At 37.7% G+C, this 15,276-nt stretch overlaps 3 protein-coding genes across 7 annotated transcripts in view; 2 read left to right on the top strand and 1 right to left on the bottom strand.

The window, feature by feature from the left end:
- The window catches only part of LOC125776669 (uncharacterized), a 532,635-nt gene that overhangs the window by 160,855 nt on the left and 356,504 nt on the right, over positions 1-15,276 (top strand). The gene's annotated exons all lie outside the window — the stretch shown is intronic.
- LOC105227127 (molybdopterin synthase catalytic subunit) overlaps positions 1-15,276 on the top strand; it is a 111,766-nt gene that overhangs the window by 24,990 nt on the left and 71,500 nt on the right. The window contains exon 1 of one of the 5 annotated variants that reach the window (XR_007421903.1): positions 946-15,276. This exon is cut by the window's right edge and continues 14,125 nt beyond it. The exons of the other annotated variants lie outside the window; for them this stretch is intronic. The gene's annotated coding sequence lies outside the window, so the exon portion shown is untranslated. Of the gene's footprint in view, positions 1-945 lie in introns of those variants that run through there. 5 annotated transcript variants of the gene reach the window in all.
- LOC125776761 (uncharacterized) lies at positions 580-1,157 on the bottom strand. Its single transcript, XM_049450315.1, has 2 exons — positions 1,024-1,157; positions 580-954 (listed from the first exon to the last, which is right to left on the bottom strand). Exons 1-2 carry the CDS (start codon positions 1,060-1,062, stop codon positions 580-582), a joined length of 414 nt encoding a protein of 137 aa, XP_049306272.1. The 5' UTR covers positions 1,063-1,157.

Below are 15,276 nucleotides of genomic sequence, written 5' to 3'. Positions count from 1 at the left end.
CTGCGCTAGAGTGACTTGTATATAATACATGCTATAAAAATTAAGTGATAATTTTTAATATATTGCTTTATAAAGTTATTTTAAATTTTATTATAGTTTTTATTGTGTCGTCTACCATTTGTTAAAATTGCTATAAATTAGAGCTAAAACCATGTTCTTTTAATAACAAACAAAGTACAGTATTTAACGGATATAAGCACTAGCAAAAATGCACAAAATTTGGTGCTTATAAACGAGTATTCTTATATCCAAATTTCGCTTATATGCACCATTGGTGCATATATCAAAAACTCTTTTATATGCACAATGCATATATAGGAACATTCTTATATGTATGCACTCGCGGTGCTCTTATCGAAATAATAATTCAATATACATAAATTTGAAAAAATAAATATGTTTTTTATTAAAAAAATATTCAATTTACAAACATAAAAACAAAAATAAAAAAACAGTAAGTACACAAAAGTTTAGAGATCAATTTTTATTTAGCATTTGCTTATAGCATTTCGTGTTCATTTACATCATTTGTAAACAATTTTAATTTAAATTAATTATTACTGTTTCTGAAGAAGTCTGTTATTTCGGATTGAACATTTTTATGGAGCTTATTGAGAAGTAATACTGCTCAATATCCTCAATTTCTTGCATAAATGAATTAGAAGGCATAAGTGCTTTACGTAGAACATTAATTGAGTCAAAAACTTCTCTCTTGGTGGGTATGCTTAGTTCATCTTCATCTTCAGACGATTCTGAAAGCGCTTCTGCCCCTGAAACTGCTTCTGCAATTATATCCGCATCAGTTGATTCACCGTAGCAGGGCAAATTGTCATCGCAGTGAACGAAATTTAAGTATTCCTCGTGAAGAAACTCATCGATATTCACAAGCTCCACTATTCCATCTGCTTCTTGTGAAAGCTCTTCAACCTCGAAGGATTCTTTAACAAATTGGCACTGCAAGAAATTTGTATATATTATAAAAAAAGAACACATAAAAATTATATAAAAAAAAGTACCTTATACCTTTTTAAAAATGTTGGCAATCGTTTCAGGTTTAACCATCCACCAAGCACGTTTAATCAATTGAATCGCTGTCAATAAGTAGAACGATTTCTTAAATTCTTCAATCGTGTTTCCTTTTTCAAGAGCAAGAAGTTGCTTCCTTCAATCATTTGGCGATAATATGCTTTAAAAGCATGGATAATGCCTTTATCAAGCGGTTGCATAATTGATGTGGTGTTTGCCGGCAGATAAAACATTTCCCCATTTTTTTAAAGATACTGGCTTGTGAGGAGCGGCATTATCGATGAATAAAAATACCTTCCTGTTTTGACTTTGCATCTCCTCGTCAAAGAAAGTTAGAATAGAGGTCCATATATCTTGAGTCATCCATGCAAGGTCTTATTTTTGAAACATCGTAGATTTTTTGGTTTTCCAATCACGAAATTTGTTTTTGTTTCGCCAGATGCATTGCAAAAAAAGCAGACCGTCAGCCGCTCCTTTGATGACTTAAATCCTTTTGAGTTATCACCACTTCTGGTTAAAGTTGACCTAGGCAATGCTTTATAGAACATGTCACTTTCATTAGCGTTGAATATGTCCTTAGCGCTGTAATTCTGGATTAAATTGGGTAGCAATTCAAAAAAGTCACTGGCGCTTTTAATATTCGCAGATGCACCCTCTCCATGAATTTGTTTCACGGTTTTGCCACCGGTACAGCCAACCAAGAGTGGGCATCCATCTTGACGGCCAATTGTTGAGCTTTTTCCCGGACCATAGTGCCTGATATTACTGCGCCAGATGAACGCATTTGATTAAACCAAATAGTTACAGCACGATCAATTTCTATTGAGTTGCTATATCTGTTGCGCTTTCTGTTCAAATTTTTCAAAGTACTTTGCGCAGAAAGTCTTTCTTTTTCACGGATTATACGATTAATTGTTGATATCGAACATTTATATTTAACACAGAGTTCGCTTTTGCACGTAGAAAGAATTTGCCTTTTTGTCGGTAATTTAATGTTGTACACTTAAGGCCTTACTATAATATGCATAAGCTGCCGTATGTTACTGTCAAAAAATGAACGAAAAGCCTGTCAAATGCATAACGAATGGAGAGTAGACTTTTGAATGACTATAATGTGCTTAAATGCATAAGAAGAAAGTGTCAAAAACAACTTGTGTTTTGGTTTTGTTTAGTTTGCATTTTGCAAAAATGAACAGAATATTAAAATATTTAAAAACAATTAAAATGCTTACTTCTGTTTTAGAAGGAATACGCATATTGACAGAAATTAGTGAAATTAAAAAATAGAGTTCGGTCATGTTCAGTGAGGGAAATAAACAGGAAGAGAAAGTAGGATAGTTTTTTTGTACGATTCCTAGAAATGAAGAGGACTGATCATATAGATTTTTTTATATACACCCGATTGAAAGAAAAGGCATATTGTTTGTCGTAAAAACATTTCCTTTTTCAATATTTTCCATTAAATTTTGTATAAAACATTCGTCGTTCTCCATCTTCAAATTCAAAACGATGTATCTGTTGACAAAAAGAGAAAACAGCTGATTCCGTACGGAACATGCGATCAGTTTCGCATTTTGCTTAAGCAAATGACGTTTGACAAAACTTAACGAAACTTGATGTTAAGCACATTATAGTTGCAACATACAATTTGTGTGTATTCGGACAGTTGCTTACGCTGGCTTAAGCTAGCTTATTCACATTATAGTTAGGCCTTTACTCATTTTGACATTAATAACGATGTGCAAAGTAGAAACATCGATTATTATATCGATTACATAATAATAAAAGTGCTGCCATATCATATTAGGATTTTCAAAGCAGTAAAAAATATCTTTGTTTTTGTGACTGCGCTTATATAGGTAATTTTTATAGGGAAATTTTAGGCTGAAAACATAATTTTCGGTGCTTATATCCGAGTTGTGCTTATAAGCGGAATGCATATATCGAAAATTTTTGTGTATATTTTAAATGCGGAAATTATATGTTTTTATTTTTAGTGCTTATAAAAGAGTTGTGTTTATAAGCGAGGTGCATATATCCGATAAATACTGTAATAATAAATTGTAGAGGAAAGAAAATATAATGTATCCAAATTAAGTGAACATTTATCTTAGTAATCCCAATGACCACCGTTATTTTATGTTGGTTTCATAAACCGTTGCCGCAACGAAAGATCATACTTTTATACAATTATTTATGCTTTTAACCAAGTCTATACAACAATTTTGAGCTTATGAGCGTTTTCCAGTTGAAGGATTAAATCCTCGACAAGCAGACGCCTGTCTTCACATATAACGAAGCTTTAAATTAAATATAGCTTCGTTTGAGAATTAACTTTGGGATCAGGGAAAATTGTGTAAAGCATATACATACATACATATAAAATAAATTAAAACATGTAATATAAAAACATAAAAATATTTCTAGTTCTATAGTAGTACCGTAAAAGCGGTATAAGCGGTTAAAATATTAGTTTGATATAATATATTTATGAAGTTTGGATTTGTGACGTCAAACTTATTTTTCGCCATTTGAACGCACGTTTTTCTGACTCATGTTATTACTCCGGAATTTGAAGAAAAAAATAAAATAAATAAAGAAACATGTTTCTGGATCATTTCATTGGCTTTTAGGTTACTCAGGATATCCACTGGAGCCATGGCTTCTAGACCAAACTCATCTGTACCAAATGAGGTTCTTATAGCAAACTCCATATAACGCCAGGAACTTAATTGAAAAAGCCTTGGGGTTTTAAAGTCTCGTTTACGGTACCTATCTAAAGAGCGAGTTGTGGGGTACACACCATCAATTTGTTTTATTCTTGTGCAATTTTCCATAATATTTTGCAAAAACATGGCATTTGTGACTTCAATGAAGACGACATTGAAAACTCATCTTTCGATGATAACTCTACAGCTCAAACAAACCGCAGGAATAAGTGGACGACGTAACTACCTAAATTCTCTAACACACTATTTACAAATCTTTAATTTAGTCTTCTATTTTAATCGATTGTCCAGTGAGATTTCATGGCATTTCATCGTTTGACAGTGAAGTTATTGCGTTTTAAGTGCCAGTGTGTTTGTGTTATCGGTGTGAAAATGAGCTTCGAACACAGAGCCAACATTAAATTTTGTTTTAAAATTGGTAAAACTGTTCCGAAACGTTTCAATTAATGAAACAAGTTTATGGCGATGATTGACTATCCCGTAGCAGAGTGCACGAGTGGTTTCAACGTTTTGAAAATGGTCGTGAGGACATAAATGACGATCACCATGAGGGCCAATCAAAATTCATGATCACCGAAAATTCCATCGAAACTGTGCGTGAATTCATCAAAAATCAGCCGAAATCATCATTGAAATTCATGAAAATGGAATTGAGTTGAACATTTGGGCTTATGAAAAGTGTGAGCACGGTTTGTTCTGCACAAATTGATTGCCGACCAAAAATTGCTCAGAATCCAACATTCGAAGGACCGGTTGTGACCGATTATTTGACCAAAAATCACATTGGAACCATTAACCACTCCCCGTATTCACTTGATATGGTACCGTGCGCCTTCTTCCTTTTCGGAAAAATGCATTTGCCCATGAAAGAAAAGCGGTATGCAGACGCAGAGGTCATCTAAGAAGCTTGCACCGGCATACTGGCATCCATACCGGTCAACGAGCTAAAACACTCGTTGGGCATGCTTTTGGATCGTGCAAAAAGCTGTACTGAAACAGTAGGAGACAATTTTGAAAAAAAATTGCTTTTGCAGAAAAAAAAAAACATTTTTTATGTTTTTTATGTTTTTTTTTTAAATCCTGTTTACTCTGGAATGCACCTTGTATATTTAAACAACTTAAGATAAAATTTTTTTGGCCAAAAACCAATTGATAATTCGCTCGTTCCAATGATGTGGTTGGCCGTGGGGAAACGGTCGGCGCAATTATCCCACAGAAATATTAAATAAATAAAACAAAATGTTTCATATAATATATATAATTTAATTATAAAAATGTGGAAACACACTTACCACGTCTGTATAGCTGAGCTGTCGCTCACTTCACTTTTCTCCAATTTTTTAGTGTCACTCACTGCACTTTGTATTAATTTTTGTATTTTTTTTTTTTCACTCGCGAAACTGCAGCTGCGTTATTGCTGCTTGCCTTTATTGCTATTCGAGCAATATATGGGAAGGCAGAGTTGAGCGACTAGACTCAAATTAAACCACAAGGAAAAACAAAAACCCGAGAGAGATTGTTGACGCTCCAGACGATTTTGTGCGTCCAAGAAATTTATAACTTTTTCTCGAATAACAGATTGTGGTTTTTTTTGTAAAGTGAAATAGTGCATTTGCCAGGTGTATTTGCTGTTGTACTTAAATGAAGTACAATACTACCTGCAATCTTGTGCTTTGATTTTGTGGGTAGAGTGCCAAAAATAAGTTTTGGTCTCCACTTCACACAGCACAATGGGTTTTGTACATAAATGATGCACAAATTAACCAATCTATTGCCTTTAGCTTGCAGAGCACAAATCCAAAATATGTTTGGCTGTAACTTGCGAGTTGCTAAAGCGGGCAAATTATGCACTTTCACTTTAATAAAAAATCGACTTGTTACCTGTTATCCGGCTCGAAGGACCAATGATAATTCGGGTGGTGGAGCACGGTGCTCGCTCGTTCCAATGATGTGGTTGGCCGTGGGGAAACAGTCGGCACAATTATTCCACAGAAATATTAAATAAATAAAACAAAAGGTTTCTTATAATATATATAATTTAATTATAAAAATTTGGAACCACACTTACCACGTCTGTATCGCTAGGATGTCGCAAAAGGGGAGAGCGCGCAACTATTTAGTTAGTGTTTAGTTGCGCGCGAATTAAAACTTCGAAAAAGAGAAAAAGAAAAGATTGATCTGCCGATACAGACGTGGCAAAAGAAATTGGGCGGGGGCGGCGTCAACACCAATGTTTTTTTAGAATTTTTTAAAAAATTTGTAAAATTTTACACTTTTTTTTGAATTTTTTTAGTTTAACTTGAACTAGTTATATGAATATCTTTGAATTTTTTGTTTCCGATAGAAATTGTTACCTGCATCCTGCCCTCCGTCCGACAAATGCACATGCGAGATGCATCGGGCAATTGCTTCCAAAAGGCAGAATATCAAAGATTTCGTATCCAAACAATTTGTGAATGATGTTTAAATATATAACTATAAAAACTAGAATTTTCGCTTTAATAAATATTGTTTTAAGCCGCAAAGCAGGCTCCCTCCTTAAGTGAATAGTTAGATAAGATTGCGGTTGCGAGGGTCGTATTTATTTAAATTGAAGTGAAGTGTGCAGTGGCAAGTTGAAATAACTATTTTGCAAATAAACCATTAGAAATTAGTTTTTCACTTTTCCTTCGGATTTGAAAGTTCCAAAAAAACGATTAATTTGTTGTAGGCGATCATAATAATTATAATTTCAGAATCTTTTTTTCATTATAATTTCACTTAAATACATCAGAACTACTATGTATAAATACATACTGTTCAAATATGTTCAAATATCATTGAACATGCTTACTTGTTTGGTGTCTACTACACATAAACATGTATACAAAATCAAACACATACAGTCCACTAAACATAAATATCTACCCTGCCAGCCACGGCTAACCACTTTTCTCAAATATTTCAATACAATTACACATTTTTTCTCTATGCACTAACAGCATATATTGGAATTGCTTATCACTATTTGTTTATGCGTGGGTCAGCATAAACAAGAGATGTTTTGGTTATTTCTGTTTAATGAAATGTTCCTTAACTCTCCCCTGTGTTAGAGCGCAAACAGCGAATTCCACAAAACCGTGGCCCGAATCAGCTGATACGACCTATCTTATGGGAACGCAAATTAAATGATCAGCCAACACCTCTTCTACCGCCCACTTCAAAGTAAGATACCGTATACTTCCACGGCATTTGGATTTTTCCCGTAGAAACGTGCCAGCTGATTGTTCTCTCACAACGCAGGGTTACCGTCTCGCTATACTGTAGTAATTATAAAAATTGCGAAATTGTTGAAATTTTCTTATACTAACTCAAAACCAGAGTCGAATGCTTGTTTAGAAATATACATATAAACTATTTTTAATAGTTTGGTTTCAGTTTTCATATTTTATATTATGAAAAATTGTAACTGAAAACTTAGATGTGTACAAAACTATACGAGTACTAGAGGACCCGCCTACGTTTTACTGTGGCTGATACATAGGTAGTACTACTAATACCATCTATATGATTTCTATTAGTTAGATTATAAGTATTAGTTAAGGAGTAATCGCATTTTTGATGGAGCAACAAAAATGAATCAAAAAGCATTTCGTGCGTTAAGAAAGAATTGGTTTTTGGGGTAAAAATACTATTGAATTTGGGCTATGCATCAGAGAAATCAATCGAGTCCAATCGATTGTCAGCCTGGTGGACTGCATATTAAGAAACGGTTCTCAAGCGTGGGAAGACAAAAAATTCGGCTGCAAGGTTATGGCATCAGTCTTTTGGGATGCCCGTGGTATATTATTCATCGACTGATAAATGAGCCAGTTTTAATTCATTGCATTGTGTATTTGATTGCAGTTCTATTCTACCATTCCCAATATTTAGCAACTTTATTATTTTTCAGGAAGGATCAGTTTGAAATTGTACGCATATATGTATTCATCGTTCCCGTTTAAATATTGTATTGCTCTGTGCAATGCTTCGAAAAGATTTCTGTATATCTCAAATTTTTTATCAACACTTCAGTTATGCCGCTATTTTTTTATGCCAGACCTTTTGCAATTTTAAATTGCCTGTCAAATTGTAAATCTAAACCATTCTCGAATCTCCTTGAACATACACACAAAATTTCATTAAAATCGGTCCATCCGTTTAGGAGCAGTTCAAATGCAAACACACGGTCAGAAGATTTATATATATAAAGATATGCGTTTTGAGCAATGACCACATTGTACAAATGAAAACAAACAAAGATGTCTGATTTCTACGGGCTCAACTTTTAACACATTTTGCTTTCTACGGACGGCAACTTTGGAAGGGAGGAGCGTTTTTCGCTGTTCCTGCTATTAAGTTGAAATGTCCTTATTTCAAGTCATCTGGGCTTGGAGTCGACGAAGTTCGATCTCGTATGTTTGGCGGAATAATCTCTTTTATCTTCTGGATATGCTCGATAGCATTTACATAAATTTACAGCATAGATTAATAAAGCTAAAGGTATTACAATAAGTATTAGGTACAGTATGAACTTTCCTGAGTTACAATTAATTTTCTGACCGTGATTGAAATATACATTATTATCTAAATTAGTACTGTGATTAAATTGTAAAAGGTTTGGACTGTTAACACGTTGTCCGTTCCACAAATGTTCTCCATTAATAATTATATTTCCGTGATTTAATACAATAAGTGGTCTATTATTTTATTGAATAACATACATTTTGCCTTATTATTTTCGAACAATGGGATGGTACTGTTGTCGGGAGACTCCTCTTTACAAATATTTAATCCCAGATAATTTTTACATTTGGAAGTTCTTTTGAAATTCGCTTCACATTTTGCAACTTGAGAGTCTTTGCCGTGCTAAAGGTACTAAGGGGGTATTCTACTCTAGAAATCAAATTTTAGGCAGTTTTTTGAATTTTATTTAAAAAAAAAAAACCAAAAATATTTTTACTATCCATTTTTTATGGTGTTTTTATTGATATCTTAAGAATACAGAAAAAAAATTTTACAAACAAATACTAAAAATTAAAATAATTAGAGGGGGGAGAGACAGGTGTAGAAAAAATGGCGCATCCTGGTGGCATTGATCAGGACTCTCCTGGTGGTCTGAAAAAAAAAATCAAAAGAAATTCTTAATCATGCTGTTATAGTCCCTACCTCAGGGAACATGAAAAAATTTTTTTTTGAAAATGGCGACTGCCGGAAAATAAAAATCATTTTTACGCTTTTTTTTTGAAATTCCTAATTTTTTTTAATATTAAAAACAAAGTATTAAGGATTATATAAAGATAAAGGATTATATAAAGAAGGTTCACACAAAATTTCAAGTAAATCGGTTGTATAGAACTTGAGATAATGCCGGTACCGTGTAGAAAAAAGTAGTTTCGAGAAAAACGCGTTTAAAAAAGTGAGTCTATCTACCTACCGGGTTAGGTACTGCGTCACTAAAGTAACTGTAGCTCTTAAAATAATTTTAATTTTTAAAAATCCTTTGGAGTAAATGGAGTTTAGGGTCTAAACTTTTAATATATGAAAAAAAAATCGAATTTTTCAAAATTCTAGAGTAGAATACCCCTTTAAGTTATATAATTTACAACGGTTACTTCTTACGAGATATTTGTATATTGTAATTATGGCATCTTTGTACATGCATATGTACAGAATATTACAATATTCTAAAATATTAATTATGGGTGTGTTAAACTCTTCTATAGACAAAATTTCTTGAATGCTTTGAGGTTTAGAGTACCAGAATAAAAGTTTCCTGTTTTAGCAAAATTAATGTTACTTGTGATTGCTTCTAATTCCTCGTAAACTTCTGTAATAATTAATTCTTCAGTAATTGACTTTGGATCTAATGTTTCTAGTATTTTTTCAAATTGACTGTTAATCTTCCGTTGCTGATTATTATTTTCTGTCAACCGATTGAGTCCTGTTTTGATCTCTATAAGGTCGTCAGAGTCAGTAGTACCGGTGACAAACTTGAGATTAGAACCTAAAAAGTTTAATGAACGTTGGAGTCTACGATTAGAAGGTATAAGCTATGTCTTAAGTGCGTTTATTTTATTAATAAGAATTATTTCTTCTTTGTTTTCTTCAGCAACGTATTTGAATTTCATGGACCTAGAATAATTGACAAGCTTACAGATAAGTCGTATTTTCAAATAGGTAGACCGGATCGGTCTCTGTTAAAACATACTTCTTGAGTTTAATATCTGCGATTAGATCGGAATGGGATACAACAAATAATAAAAATAGATTAATTAATACCGTGCCGGATCGCACTGTGTGGCTTGTTTGCGAATGCTTCACGTATTGGTGTGAAAAGTCCGCTTGCATAGGTACAGGTTTTGATTGCTGTTGGCCATTTCGCTGGATGTAGCTACCAGAATTATGTTTCCTTCTCTCTTCATACGTTGGTTGCCGTTGAGGGTTTACGCGATATGCTGGAATCAGTTGACGATCATTCCTTTGATATGGAAGGCGGTCTGACCTTCATATCTCGAATTATGTCGACGGGGAACAGTGCTCTCGGAGTGTTGATCGTGATTGTCATGGTAGATGGTGCGGATGGCATCATCATTCACGTCTGATAATCTTTTTTCCATTGTTTCTATTTTTTGTTGAATCATTGTTAAGGCTTTACTTCCTTGCTTTTTCTTCATCATTATTTCTTTCAGGACATGTAGTGGTCGTTTAACCGAATAGGTATAACCCAAGAGGTTGATTATAGCATAGAAATTAAGTTGAGTTCCGTTAACTGATATAACTTTAGAAGTGGCTCCTGTTATTTTTGCTTTAATTATGCATACACAATTGTAATACTCAGAGCTGTATATAAATTCTTTTATATTCTCCATCTGTGTCCACACCTGAATGCGGCAAAGGTTATATTCGCCCTCTGCTCCGTCAAATGTTGGTAGGCATTTAAAAATGTCTGTATTTATTTGGCTTGCCTGTGTGTTTTGTGGTTTTAGAGCAGCCATGGTTGGTACCGTGGTCATCGAAAACTGTGATTGCGTCCTTAATGCATCGAAGTCGGTTTTTAACGAATTGAGTTGAGCCGTAAGGACATCAGTGCATGCTTTGAATGTTGCTGCTTCAGTTATATTAATGTTTTTTGCTTCCAGTCGGAATATATTTAATTCTTTGTTTTCATCAAAGGCTGAGTTATTGCTGTTTGATCGAGGTGTAAACATTTAATCTTTCGTTGTTGTTGTATTCAGCGCTGTCCGCTTTTGCAGAATCTGCTTTGAATCGTTTGCTACTTTTTCACGCACTTTGTAGTGGAAGTCCTACTTCCCTTGGTATTTTAATGTTATCCTTCTTTAGGATCGCGGAGTTCCTGTCTTTTCAAGGATGTCTCCTGGCTTTTTTGATAGCCAAAATGATTTGATAGTAAAAATTTGCTACCCCGTTTGAGCCCCCAGTTAATTACAATTGAATCAAGTTATTGTATCTTTTGCACCGTCAGGGCAAGTTCTCTTATTAATACAAAAACTAAGACTAGCTACATTTTGATAATGATACTGCTATTTATACTACTTTATGGTACTAGTTTTTATTTGCTATCTGCTATGCTATTTGAAGATAGACACACTATCTGCGGTCGATTATTTGTCGTTACAAACAGCCCCGAGAGGATGGCATGTAAGAGATAACACTCGTTATGTGTGATACCATTTCTATTTCACACCATGTGTGCAACATAAATGGGAATTGCTTATCACTATTTGTTTATGAGTGGCTCTGCATAAACAAGAGATGTTTTTGTTATTTCGTTTAATGAAACATTCCTTAACTCGCTCGTAAAACACGAAGGTAGGTTAGGTTAGGTTAGGTAAGATGGCTGATCAGAGATCACACGTAGACTAATAATGTAGTTCTTTGTGATGCCATTGAAAAAGAACTCCCGTGTTCGGACTTACACATTGGCGAAGCGCTTTGTAGCCAATACATAGTTACACAGACGCTTAACTTCAACACCCACCAGTACGGTGGGATGGCCAAAGTCTTGACCTCCCAAACGCGGGACAGTCAAGCAGGAAGTGCTGGCGTGTTTCTACCGCATCTTCTTCCAAAAAACTTCTACAGTCGGCATCCGGTAAGATACCCATTCTTACCGCATGTAAGCCAATAGGACAGTGGACTGTTAAGAGTCCCACTAATAATGAGAGGTTAGCCTTGCTGAGGGCTAAAAGATCATTAGATCTTCTGCGGTCTATCCGGGGCCGGAAAGCTTTTGCAACCACACAAGTACCGATGCTGGCACAGCGTTGGACGAGCATCCGCGTGGCCCAGCTATCTAGTAGTAGAATTAGTTGTGCTAACTCATCAGCTTTGCAATTACCTGCAATTCCGCTGTGGCCCGGCACCCATATCAGTCTAACCACAAAAACTCTAGCTGCTAGAGATAGCGACGTTAGACATTCTTCGACCAGCCCTGAATGCACTGTGAATGAGTTCATGGCTAGTATTGCCGCTCTACTATCTGAGTGAATGGTCACTTCTCTGAAGGTGGATGCACTCCGTAGTAGCAAATCTGCTGCTACCTTGATGGGCGCGACCTCAGCCTGGAATGCACTACAGTAGTCGGGAAGTCTGAAACAGGAGTTGACTGAGAGTTCCCGACAGTAGACCCTTCCCCCAACCTTCCCCCCAAGCTTTGACCCGTCCATGAACAATCTTGCTGCCCCTCTCCTCCAACGGCTTCTTCCCACCCATGTCCGCCTCGTCGGTAATATGGGCAGAGAAGGAGCCGCCAAAGTTCGGTATAGCGACTCCATGATCCAGATGATCCGGTATGCAGTCAAAGTTTTGTGAGGATATCCGAATGTCCAGATACGCTCATTCGTTAGTTGACTGTCGACGCGGATAGACATGCGTGCGCATCGTTATGATTTATTAGTGTATTTTTCGGTGATTTTCTGCGATTCCCTTTTGTGCGTGTATTTGTTTACGCGTTTTAGTTGGCACCGTTACTGCCTGGCGCGTGTGCATAGCGGTCGTTGAAATTGTTTGTGCGATTGTAGGTACGAGGGTTAGTGACCGCGAGCGTTTTTGTGCGGGTACACATTTTTGTGCTTTTTTGGTGCATTTTTGTGTACAAAATCGTCGCGATTACTTACCGTAATATTTAATTATTACTATATTATATACGGACAACGTGGTCATCCACTTTGTTATTGGCGGAAGCTTCGCACGGTTCCAGTGTAGCTCCGTGTTGTTGGCATTCTTGCTGACTGGACTGCCTGCCAGTAGTACTGTGCTGAGCATCTAGCGTTTGGTCGGCTCACTGTCAGAGGTGCCTGGACAGGATTGCCCAAAGCAAGCGTCTGTCCAGCGTTGGAATTTGCGACTCCTGTGTGGACCAACCGATTCGGTTCAGCGCCACATCGGTCGACTCCGGACCGTTACGGGGATATTGTCCGTCCGACGGCCAATCTATTGGCCTTCATCCGACCACTGGTTGGGGTTGTGGGCTGTTCCACTGCGAGCACGCGATAATCAACCGCTTGGGTGGTCGCTGTTATTGACCGGGCCTTTACGTGAGTCGCAGTTTTCAGCGCGTTCGGATGCAGGTACCTGGAGAGCATTTGCTCCAGAATCTTTCTATCCGTGAGCCATCTGCGCTGGTGGTACGCCAGCGGATCAGTTCGACTGAGAGGTTAGTTGGGAAGCGAGATGCCTCCAGGACGGAAGAGGAGGACGAAGGCCCTCGCTGGAAGCGGAGAATCCGCCGCTTCAACAGTCGTGGATGATTCCACGTCGGGTGGTGAGAGTGAAGTGACGGGAACGACGGAAGTAAGGTCTCCACCGCGGAGCAAGGCGCGTTTGGGGTCGCCGCGTAAAGAGGGCGGAAGCGAATGAAGGAGCGGGAGTGCCAGCGTGGCCACCACTGGGAAAACGGTTGCCCAACCATCAAAGACGGTTGGCAAAGAAACGTGTGCCGGGCGTGCCAAAGAGGCCGGAAATAAGCGGGATTATTCGCGGGGAGCAGTTGTTGCTGGAGTGGGGCAGTCAGCCATGTTGCGGCAGCCAAAAGAATAACTGGGGAGATCAACGAGCTGGTCTTTGAGGCCAAGAGCTTTGATAGGGGGACTACGAAGGGGCTGGTGGAGCTTGCCTCAAAATATGAGGCGCTCTTGATGACGGTTATTACCGAGAATGCCCATCTTCGCGGTCAGGTAGATGCCCTTAGGGGAAGTTGCGGGGGACCCTATTCGACGCCGAGCAGGTCAATGCCGGCTCCGTCGGCACCGATGCCTGCGCGACCAGAACCTGTACGGGAAACAATCGCACCGGTGACGGCGAAGCCTGTGGAGACCTGGTCGGTCGTGGTCAGGAGTAAGGGGCCTGCAACATCCTCTAAAGCACCCCATTGCCACAACTGTGAGTTTAAGGGTAGGCCAGTTAGGCATCTAATGATGTCAGCTGTCTGCCCTATATATTGTGGCATTGTTGAGCGCGCCCTCGCCAGACACTGATGGGTGGGATCGTCCAGCTTAACTGTCAGGGCTCCTATGCCGTGATGTGTGAGTTGGGGGGTTGTATGGTTGAGGGTGGGTGCGGTATTGCTCTACTCCAAGAGCCCTATGCCACCAATGGTGTGGTTCGGGGTCTTCCTGGGGGTTTTAGGGTCTTCACTGACCTTAGAGCTAACGCCGCAATACGGGCTGGATGCGAATGCCTCGTCCTCGATGTGGTTTAGTAAGGTATCCCGGCATTCGTCTGGATACCAAAGCCACAGTCGGTGACACTCTGTTATCGTCGTGGAGAGAGCATGCGGGGGTTCTGTTAGGTGCGTTCTTTCCTAGGTCGGAGGTGCAGGTACCTCAAGCACAAGAGGTGCCTGTCCCTCCATTAGATGATGGGGAGTTGGGGTACGCCTTTGGCCTGGTTAGGTCTAAACGGTCCCTAGGTTTTGATGGTTTGAACGGAGAGATGTGTAAAAGTTTATGGAAGTTCATCCCGGAATACCTGGAGGCCATTTATAATAAGTGCGTCTGGGAGGGATACTTTCCACGCGAGTTTTAGTTGTTCGAGCGGAGGAATAAAAATGCCGTCGATGTTACTTCTGTGACATTATACTTTATTCTCCTCCTTTTTCAAATTATGTTCTGCTTATTTAACTACTAAAGTGATTACAATTTTCTTAATCTATTTCTTTGTTTTTTTTTTATTTTCTTATGAAATACAATATTTGTTAAATATAATATTACTTTCTAGTGAATGCAAACAACCATGATTGTGTGGTTTACCCGATAGTGTCTGGGTTATCATTACAGTCAAACATAAGGACCAAAACATGTTTGTACGCATTTGCATTATGTTCTTTATCTCTACTTGTTATCTTATTTTTTTGTAATGTTTACTTGTTTTTCTTTAATCTTTTATTTTGTCCCATTTACAATATTTTGTTGTGTGGTGGCTGGTTGAGATGATAGTGTACACATAACTCGCGAGTGGAAAAGTGCTAGGGTTGTTCCTC

This window comes from Bactrocera dorsalis, chromosome 2 (assembly GCF_023373825.1).
Source record: "Bactrocera dorsalis isolate Fly_Bdor chromosome 2, ASM2337382v1, whole genome shotgun sequence".
In the NCBI taxonomy this organism is placed as follows: Eukaryota; Metazoa; Arthropoda; class Insecta; order Diptera; family Tephritidae; genus Bactrocera; species Bactrocera dorsalis.
Note: the sequence above shows the minus strand (reverse complement) of the source record. Positions and strands in the feature narration are given on the sequence as shown.

What these genes read in the sequence shown, in the direction of transcription:
- LOC125776761 (XM_049450315.1), bottom strand. Translation starts at nt 1,062, where the DNA reads ATGGTTAAACCTGAAACGATTGCCAACATTTTTAAAAAG. An exon ending in TTGCCAACATTTTTAAAAAG is followed by an intron (nt 955 to 1,023) that starts GTATAAGGTACT and finishes AATTTCTTGCAG; the next exon opens with TGCCAATTTGTTAAAGAATC.